Here is an 11034-nt window from a genome sequence, read left to right on the forward strand (position 1 = left end):
ATGTGATTATCGGCCAGGCTGGCACAATTAACTAACTCAACATTGAACATAAAATAAAATAAAAAATGATCTGCTAACTTCATCTAGTTCACAATAAAAAGGTTGTTTGTTTTTGAAATAGAGAGATAGGGAACAGTGGAGGGTTAATGTTGCAATGGTAAGATGAACTGATAAAGTGTAACAGATAAAAGTCCAAATCAGTAGCACCTCTAAAACACAGTGAGATGTTGGCTTTTATTCTGAGCTGGGAAACTGCTGGAAGAGCTAAAGAGAAAAGTTACATAACATGGAATATTTTAGAAAGGTAGCTTAGCTGCTGTGAAAAGAGTGTATTATGGGGGATCATGTCTCAAAGAGTCCTGCTGGTACCATGAGATAAGTGTTGGGCAGGTAACCACAAGGTCAGAGGTTCACATCCATCAGTCATTTCTAGCGAGAAAAATGTGGCTATCTGCTCCCACAAAGACGTACAGTTTCAGAAACACTATATAGAGTCACTATGAATCAATTTGGTGGCAGCAGGTTTTGATTTTTTTGTTTCACTCCATGTCTACTATGTAGTTATCATAAAGACTGATTTAATTGAGTTTTATCTGACGACCTGGAATAACATTTCCATAAGCATTTTAAAGACAATTTTCCTCAAGGAAAAGTAATAAGGAGAAAAATATGCATCAAACTGAACCTGAAAAACAATTTGTGTAATGGAAAAATGGACCACACAAATATTAGTATCCACAACCCTGAGATCTGAAGAACTAGATGGTACCTGGCTAATACAACTAATTGCTCAGAAATAATGTGAAAAGGATCATGCTCGAAGGTCCCAGATATAATGAGAGAAAATGGGGGACAGAGCTTAGAAACATATACACGAGACCAGGGTTAGAAGTCAAATAGGAATTGATGGAATGAACTCAATTCCTTGCTAGAATAATCAACAATCTGAGATCAAAAGGGAACCTTTTCCCCAAAGAGAATTTATTTTATCTCAGTAAACCTTGCCTAATTTAAAATAAAAAGGGTTTTATGATTTTTGTTTTAAAAGGTCCCTGGATGCATAGAGGATCTATAGCACTGTAGAAGAAATCAAGTTCCCTAAATTTAATGACCAATCTAACTCCGTGGCCAATGGGATTTCTCCAAATGGAACATATAAATTAAAAGCAAAATCCATGAACACCTCAAGAGAGAAATAAGCAGCAAAGCCATCAGGAATGGCTTCAAAATGTTTGTGGAAAAATTCCATTATCTTTATTTCCTACTTTTCCATGAACTTTCTGAAGCCCCTCAGGTGTGTGTTTCTGTGTGCTACCTCCTACTACAGAAGACAAATAAGAACAGAGAATATTAATATTGAAGAATGATGCTGCATTGTTAACATGGGTTAGCTTTTAGGCAGCAGATTTAGGCAGCAGGAAACCCTATGTGGGACTAGCAAGTAGACCAAAGGCAAAACAAAAAATAAAAATCAGGTAAACAATTACACTTATGATATATGAACTAAGTAAAATTACGTATTTGTTTGAGCCTATTAAAAAAACTAAATGAAAATTAAATCTATAAAATGCTGAGGACACAACACTTGAAAACTTCCACTTTCATCTTAATCTCCATCTGATGTTTCATAGTCTGATCTTCAGTTCTTTTTCTCTACTTAGATCAAACAAACAAACTGTCCTCCAGTAAAACTAAGTGTTGATTATAGGTAGTATGTCTCATCTCACAACACACAGGTTCGTGCCTATCACTTGTGCTTCTGGGTGGATGCTTTGGAACTCCAGCTGCCTGTTTTCCTCTGACGGTGGGCACTGACATCACACGCAATATATGAAGTAGAAGGATAACAAAGGAAGACTATTACTATTACTGACTTACCAACTCTATAAACTTGACCATTTAAAGGACAAAACTAAAATACTTTTTGTTCAAATAAAGTTACCATGATTCCAGAAGAAAAGGAAAAAAAGAAAAAATCCTAACTTTTATTGAAAGGATCTAGCTGCAAGGAGAAGAAGAGTTAAATTTTCACATACTTTCCAAGCACGAACACATTTTATTTGACAAAATGAGCAGCAAAAATTTCAGTCAGCATAAATTATTGAAATGCAAGCTAAAACATGTCGACGTGACTTAAATTTTAATTGTGTATCTTTAGATGGTTTTTGAAGTTGTCTGAAGAAAATTATTTATTTCTAAGTGAAAAATGTTTTCTATTAGAATAGACTGCAAAGTATCATGTTTTAAAAGTCCTCTTTGAGCTTCAATAGTATAAATACAACATTAAGCATCCCACAAGGGACACCATGCAGCGTGTCTGCCTGTAGGACCAGGTGGCTGCATTGCTGCGCTCCAACCTAACCCTAACTGTGAGGAGCCCAGGCCCGGGCAGTGTTCCCTTCTGTTGGACTCAGTCCCTTCAGTCGGAATGGACTCCACACCTAACAGCAACATATCACTGATAAGATTTTCAGCAACAGAAAGCCTTTATGCTTAGGCATGCTGTTTCTATTTTGATATGAAAGATAAGCAAGTAACGTGTTAAAACAGCGGTTCTCAACCTGTGGGTTGCAATACTGTTGGGGATCAAATAACCCTTTCACAGGAGTCACCCGATTCCTAACAGTAGTAAAATGACAGTTATGAAATAGCTACAAAAATAATTTTATGGTTGGGGGGATCACCACACATGAGGAACTGTATTAAAGGGTTGCGGCATTAGGAGGGTTGGGAACCACTGCGATAAAGAGAAAAGACCCCCAAAAAGTCAATGCTTTGAACTCATTAGAGCTCTAAAGGGAAATAAGCAAATAACACTGTACAACCACACAGTTCACCAAGAGAAATCTAGGCTTAAGGAAACAGGTGATGGAAACTGGAACGAAGCCAAGGCAAACTGTTCAAAGTAAAGTACGCATTTTCAGAGAAAATTCAGAAAATATTCTATAGAAACATGTTTCCGCATAGATGCAGGATAAAAACAAGTTAAGTCTTTAAAAGTATGCTGGGGGTATTATTAGAAATTTCTAAAGGTAAAATGGCCAAAATTGGTTAATTCAATTCTTCTAGAATAGGAATACCCACATAAGATGCAGCTTACCTTTTCAGATTTACCATCGCCCAGGGAATCCCAGTAGGGGTGTTAAAGGCAGGAAGAAGTTTCTCAGCCAACTGCACTGCTTTGATCTTGAAAATCTAGATAAAAACATGAATACTCACAATTATAGTCATCAATAAGCATTTGCTGATGTCTAGTAGATGCATATATAATACAATGGGGAAAAAAGAAAAAAAAATGAACTCTTGTTACCACAGAGCATAGAGTAATCCGTATTTCTATATTGGATACTGAGTAAAACTATTCAAGGTATGCAACTACAATTTAATTAAAAATGAAGAACATAGTTTGGTGTTGACATTATCATTGTTTTCATCTGGAAAGAAACCAAAGAGGAAACATTAGCCTATAAAATTTTCAGCCACGGGATGCAAAATTTGGTTCAATTATTAAAAAGAAAGAGATGTACCCTAACTTACATAAATGCTCTTGATTATAACTATGTACATATACAACTATTTTCCTTCAAGATTTAGTATTATAAAAAGGAAAGAACACATGAATGTTCACTTTCCAAGGTCATGGTAAATGTTATGAATGCTTTGCCTCTCTGTCCCTCATTTGTTGCTTTATTGGTAGCCCAAATAGGAATGCTCAAGACTCAGGCTTCCGAACAGATCTTTTAAATCACTGTTCTCAAGATATATATATAGAATTTCTAGTATGGTCTTAGCATTTTTCCATAGAGGTCTGTGCATGCCACTTGGAAGACCATTGATTCAGAGACTCCACACTAAAATTGGATCATAATGTTCAATTACATCTGTGATAGGTTTTATGTCACCTGTCTGGGCCAAGATTCTTTTATGATATGGTCTAAGGCAATGTGGTCAACTCTATAATGGATCTTCTGTGAAAAAGCTCCCCAAGCTGAGTACCATCCTCAATTATGTCAAGCTCTGACACGAGAGGTTTCATTCGAGATGTGGCCTACTCTTATAACACAGAGCGACACTGTGCAGAAGCTATCTCACTGCTGCTGGATGTAGATCCTACATCACTGACTCATTAGAGTGCCTGCTAATCCCAGGAGCCATCAGAGGGCTGCTGACCTTGGATTCATTCAGGTCTGCATCCACCACCAGCCTGTGGTCTTCCTGCTTCATCTTCATCAGCTCCTGCAGCCACAGGAGTCTGGAGAAGTCCCTGGCTGTCATCAGACCTATAGACTTGAACTGAACTAGATTTACCCTCTTGTACAACTGTGTGAACCATTTCTTGATGTAAATCTCTTTCTATACACATACTTATACAAAAGTCGCTGCTTTTGCTTCTTTACAAAACCTAGTTTAACATACTTCAAGCTGATTCCCTCTCAAACTGACCCCAAGGTGGTTATCTAAGGTTCCCACTCACCTTAAAAAAAATTAATTCAATAATTTTTATGAGGGAGCCCTGGTGTAGTGGTTATGCACTGGGCTGCAATCCGTACACTCAGCAGTTCAAAGTCACCATTAGCTCTGAAGGAGAAAGACTGGGCTTTCAACTCACGTAAACAGCTACAGACGGGTTGCTATGAGTCAGCACTGACTCTATGGCAGTGAGTTTGAGATTTAATTTTTAGTAAAACATTAGTTTTCAAATTATAAGTAGTTGAACAGAACAAATGTTTGGGTTATGAAAAATGTTAAAAGAGTATACCAACATCATTTTGGGTAGAAAATATTAAAAGGATATGTGCGATTTGATGGAAAAACAAAAACACTAAGCTCCCTAAATAGAACAAGAACCACTTAAAACTTTTAATCAGGTATACTTGTGCATCCACGAGCCTGTGGTCTACCTGCTTGTGTGTGTCAACTCTGGCAGCTATGGGAGTCAGGAGAAGCCTTCACCTTTTTCTGACTCACGGGCTTAAGCCTGACTGAACTTACCCGCTTCTACAACTATGTGGGCATTAAGACAATGGATTATACAGAGCAGTTGAAGTAAGAGCAGAAGAAGGGAGGATTAAAAAGGGAGGCAAGCCCACCCAAGTAAGCAAAATTTCACATTTAATTTTGGTTTTGAGGAGTTGCTTGCTCAGGCTTAACAAACTTGTACTGTTTCTAATCTACAGAAAGATCTAGAGCTTGACTTTAGAAACTGTATATACTCAAGTATAAGCCGAGGTTTTCAGCACATTTTTAATGCAGTTTCTGTGGTAAAAGTAGGTGCCTCTGTGATATTCGGGTCAGCTTCTACTCGAGTATGTACGGTACTTATTTCACCTTTCAAGACCTACTGAACTCAGTAGCTGTAGCGATACTGCCTTGTGGCTAGGGACCCCAGCATTGGCCTCCCATAATTATAATAATCTTAACTCCTCTCATGAAAGATGAGTGAGCAATAATCAAAGCACTGCGAATGCTCGAAACACTGTTAGGGCAGTAAGAGTCATTTCCTCCTCCCTACCTTTAACTACCTGGGTGAGAGTACTCATTACAGGAGTGCAGGGAGTCGCTTCAAATTCCTTTCCAAGAAAGCCATTTTGTCATTAGCCCAACATGGAGACTATAAGAAAGTTTCAAGGATCCAAGGTTGCAGTCTTATAAATGTTAGTAGGAGACACAAGACTACAGACATAACACATAGTTAAAAACCAAAAATGCAGTAAGCCTGGTTTTGTCAATGACATTTCTTTACCAGAAACCTTTATTACTTCATATACTTTCAAGCTATTAGAGTGTCCTCTCATTTCAACCTGAAAAACTCCTGTTAGCATTTCTAGCAAAGCAGGTCTACTGGTAACATATGTCCTCAGCTTTTGAATGTCAGAGAATATCTTCATGTGTTAGTTCTGGTAGACTAGAGAGACAAATCCATTGACACTCCTTTATGTGTAATAGAGAGATTTATATCAAATAGTAATTGTATATCAAGAAAACATCCCAGCCCAATCCAGATCAAATTCATAAATCCCATATTAACCCTTAAGTCCAATACTAGTCCATAGATACCTCTTCAGACTCATGCAGCCACATGTAATGATATCGAATGCAGGAAGATCACAAGCCAGTAGTACAAAATAGATTGTGGATCTAATTGTGGTGGAAGAATCCCAGCACTGGAACAGGCCTCCAGGTGGCTCCTCCAGCTCCTGGAGTGTACCTTCTCACCAGGAAGGTGAAGCACAGATTGTGGCCCTCCTCCAGGCATAAAGAGGAAGTTCCCAGAATCCTCATGAGAGGGCCACATCCCCAAAAAGCCATTAATCAGGCTGTTACCTGATTGATAGGCTAAACTCCACCCCTTCACTCTTAATATCCTCAAGTTGACACCAGATTATGTAACTACCACACTTCATTTGACTCTAATTTTTGAAAGAGGATTTTGCAAGATACTGAATTCTTAGTAGATTTATTTTTGGTGTTTCAGTATTTTAAATATTTTGCCTTAATGACTTCAACCTCCATGGTTTCAAAAAGTTAAATCAGCAATTATCCTTATTGAGTATCCCTCGTATGTGACACCAGGGGAAAGAGGAAGCTGTCTGCTCCCATAAAGAGCTGAAGTCACAAAAACCCAAAGGGGCAGTTCTTCTCTGTCCTATGGGGTCTTTTAAGTTAGAATGGACTCTAAGGGTGTGAGTTTGCCTACATGACAATTTGTTTCTTGCTGCTCCTTACATACCTCCTTTTGTCTTTTTAAGTTTGATTATAATGTGTCTCAGTGTGCATAGTTTTGTGTTTATCCTATTTGGAATTTGCTGAACAATTCAGGAAGTGGCAGTCATTTATCCTTAAAAGTTCTTTCTGCTCTTTTGCCTCTTTCTTGTTAACAAAAAAACAAGCCAACTGACATCAAGTCAATTCTACCCCCCTAGGCTCCCTTACACCAGTAATATGACAGTATACCTGCTGCACAGAGATTATAAGGAAGGAGAAGGAGTAAAACTGTCTTTACTACCGACAACACGGTTGCATATAGAAAACTCTAAATACTTTACGAACTTTACTTGAGCTAGCAAAATAGTTCAGCACAGCAGGCTGTTTTGCAGTTTAAAGTCACCAGCAGTTCCACAGAAAAAGTATGTGACACTCAGCTTCCATGAAGATTCCAGCCTTACGTAAGAACCTGAAGGACAGTTCTACTCGAGCCTAAATGGTAGCTATGCGTCTAAACTGAGTTGACAGCAAAGGGGCTTGAGTTACATAAAGTTGTTTTTAAGGAGTCTTGGTGGAGCAGTGAGTTACCCAGGGGACTGCTAACAACAAGGTCAGTAGTTCAATTCTGCCTGGAACTCCATGAGAGAAAGACTGAAGCTTTCTACTCCGGTAAAGATTTAGTCTCGGAAACTCAAGGGGGCAGTTCTACTCTGTTAATAGGGTTGCTGGGAGTTGGAATTTACTTGATAGCAATAAGTTTGGGTTTTGATAATGGTGGTGGTACTGTTTTTAATGTTGTTGTGCTGTTGAGTCCATTCTGATTTGTGGTGAACCTACTGAACTATCCCATAGGGTTTCCAAAGCTGTTATCCAAACAGAAGCAGACTGCCACATTTTTTCCCCCACTGAATAGTTGATGGGTTCAAATATTTGACCTTTCACCTAAGCATTTAACAACTAAGCTAACGGGGCCTCATGAACTAGCAATATGAGGTCTTTTTGTTTGTTTTATTGCAATGACTAGAACCTTCAATGCAATAGTAAATGTAAATGGTGAACGTGGACTTTATTCTGATCCTTCGGAGGAGACGTTCATATTTTAATCATTAAGAATGGTGCGCTAGCTACTAGTCTGTTGTCAACTTGAGAGTGAAGGGGTGAAGTTTAGCCTGTCAATCAGGTCACAGCTTAATGACCTCGTTTGGAGCTGCTAAAGAGATAAATATCTCACTGGAGGTGGGACACACACTCACTCCCTCTGAGGCATTCCTGCTGACAAGACACATGGAGCTACAGTAGAGCCCTGGAGCTAGAGGAGCCACATAGAGACCCACGCCAGCATTGAGATGTTTCCACTGCCACTGGATTCACAAGACTTTTCACCCACTGGCCCGTGATTTTCCTGCATTCGACTTCATTGCATGTGTTGCGTGAGTCTGAAGAGAAATTTATAGATTGGTATCAGACATATGGGCTAATATCGGACTTATGGACTTGATCTGGACTGGGCAGGGATGTCTTCTCAATATACAATTGCTATTTTATATAAAATTATTTCTTATACACATGAGTGTCTCTGAATTTGTTTCTCTAGTAAATCCAGATGAACACAAATGGCTTTTCCTGTAGTATTTTAGATGACCTCAGATGCTGTTGGGTAAGTTTTGTACTGTTGACACTAAGTTCAAACCCATCAGCTACTCCTCAGAAAATATAAGGCTATCTATTCTCATAAGGATGTACAGCTTTGAAACCCCTATAGAGGGCTGCTATGAGAAGTGGTAGTGGATTGGCTTTAGTAACGAGGAAAAAAAAATTCTGAACTAGTACAAATACCAAGACATTTCAGTCACTAATGGATATTAAGCTCAGTGCCACCATGGCTACTCCCACTCACAGCTGCCCTGAATATGGTGTCCAAGGCTTTGTTAAAGATTTACAGGGACAAACAGCCTGTAAATTGAGTTGCAATCCATCTGAGGGCTGCAGTTATTTTGTTGTTGCTGAGATTTAGTACCTATATCATTCCATATTTCAATCACTTCAAGTAGAATTGTACAATTGCCACAATCAGTTTCTAAACATTCTTTTTCTACATGGACTCCTTGACATCATCTCCCTTTTACCTCCCACCCCCACCCTCCCCCGTAACCCTCATTCTACTTGCTGTCCCATAGGTTCATCAATCCTTGGTCTCATGTACTTAAAGAAATGGAAAAGTGTATTACACAACTGCAAGAGGGTGACCTCTAATGACATAACACCACTGAGATACACCCTAATATGAATAGACAAAAATCAAACAAAACAAAAGTACAGACAGGCCCAGCCTGCATCCTTAGGGGGAATCTACTGACACAGTTTTAACTGTTCAGGTCAGATTCACCCCTTTGATCTTCTGTACTCCTCTCTCCCAAGTTCTCTGTTTAGTGACCACTTTCCTCCCATTCCTCAATTGTAGATAAGGGGAGTTTTTAAACTTCATCAAAGTCCTCTTCACTTCCAGCAAGCACAGGTGTGTCACTCGCCTATCACAAGTTGTTAATGGGTCTTCCTATAATCTTGATGTAGCATTCTTCTTCATGCAGTCCAGTGTCTCTGATTATGTGCTCAGCACTCAGATTGAATAGGTATGGTGAGAAGATACAACCCTCATGCACACCTTTCTTGATTTTAAGACATGGCAGTATTCTCTTATTCTGTTTGCACAACTGCCTCTTGGTTTATGTATACATTCCTCATGAGTACAACAAAGTGTTCTGGAATTCACATTCTTCTCAAAGCTATTCATAGTTTGTTATGATCCACACACTGGATGTCTTGTCATAGTCAATAAAAAACAAGTAAACAACTTTCTAATAGCCAGCATATGTATTATATATAATAAATAAGCATATAATGTTAGTTTATAATGTTTGTGATTAATTTAGCTACTGGAAACTTAGCTAAGGATCACCAAATATAAGATAATTTGGCCATTATTTCTTCAGAATGTTTTTCCTTTCCCTTTGAGACTTGAACTATAACAATACTAAGCTTTTTAATATTTTCCCATAAGCTTCAGAAGCCATGTTCCTAGTTCTAATTTTTTCTCATCTTCAATATGAATAATTCTATTGATCTATCACGAAATCCTAGTGCTATGGTTTGTGCTTGACAGCCAACTGAAAGGTTGGTGGTTCAAACTTACCCAGATAGAAAACCCTATTGAAGGAGTTCCAAATTATGTCACATGGGGTCTAGTCAAAATTGACAGTACTCAACAATAATCTTCAAGTTAACTAACACTTGACAGTTTCAATGGCAATAGTTATCCCAGTTTTTTTCTCATTTTAGATTCTATTAGTTTTCAGTTCTAGAAAGTCCATTTTGTTATTTTTTGACAAATTCCTTTTCTGCTGAGACTTTCACCTGTCCATTCATTCCATAAATATTTTCCTTTATGTTCCGAGGAATAATAGGAATAGAAAAATCCTTGTCAATTAATTTCAACATCTAGGTTACCTCAGGATAGCAAGGTCTCAAATTCAGTCTTCCCCAACAATACACAGTAGTTGAAATACCTGTTCAATTCTTTTAGCTACAGCTGAGATACTTTAAGTTAGTCTCCTCAAGCAAAAAGAATAGCCAGAGAATTTGGCAGAATTGTATGCAGAAAGGCTGGGGTTTCTCCAGGACTCACTTCTGTCTGGATTTCCTCCCTCAACTGTAGTGTAGGAGCCCTGGTGGCATAGTGGTTATACGTTGAACTGTGATACACAAGGTCAACAATTCGAAATCAACAGCAGCCTCCAAGAGAGAGACAAGCTATCTAAGCCCACAAGCAGTTACCGTCTCAGAAGCTCATGGGGCAGCCCTACCCTGTCCTATAGGGTTACTATGAGTCAGCATCAACTCACTCATAGTGCCAGTGAGTTTGGTCTGGTTTTTGGTAGTGTAATGGGTTATGAACTGAAATGCTAACAACAAGGTTGGTCGTTAGGAACCACTAGCTGCTCCTTGGTAAAAAGATGAAGCTGTTTGCTCCCACCGAGATTTAAACTCTTAGAAACTCAAAAGGGCAGTTCTGCCCTGTCTGATGGGGTCATTATACAACAGAATTGACTGGACATCAGCTGGTTGGGTTGGGTTTGGGTTTGGTGGCAATTCTGTCATCAGATTCCTCAAGCCAGTAACCATAACCAAAAATGGTATTAGGACTGTGCCTTTTAAACACTAATGAATGTATATAAATGTATACATGATCACACATTTTTTAATCGTTTTATTAGTGGCTCATATAACTCATCACAATCCATACATACATCAATTGTGTAAAGCACATTTGTA

General features: G+C 38.6%; 1 protein-coding gene across 2 annotated transcripts in view; it reads right to left on the reverse strand.

Moving 5' to 3' along the window:
• MAN1A2 (mannosidase alpha class 1A member 2) overlaps nt 1-11034 on the reverse strand; it is a 179449-nt gene that overhangs the window by 79400 nt on the left and 89015 nt on the right. For both annotated transcript variants that reach the window (XM_045283724.1, XM_004714870.4), the window contains exon 6: nt 3101-3195. In XM_045283724.1, the coding sequence (XP_045139659.1) occupies nt 3101-3195 (95 nt within the window). The remainder of the gene's footprint in view (nt 1-3100; nt 3196-11034) is intronic.

This window comes from Echinops telfairi, unplaced genomic scaffold, assembly GCF_000313985.2.
Source record: "Echinops telfairi isolate 266 unplaced genomic scaffold, ASM31398v2 ScPeMD7_7466;HRSCAF=8504, whole genome shotgun sequence".
Classification (NCBI taxonomy): domain Eukaryota; kingdom Metazoa; phylum Chordata; class Mammalia; order Afrosoricida; family Tenrecidae; genus Echinops; species Echinops telfairi.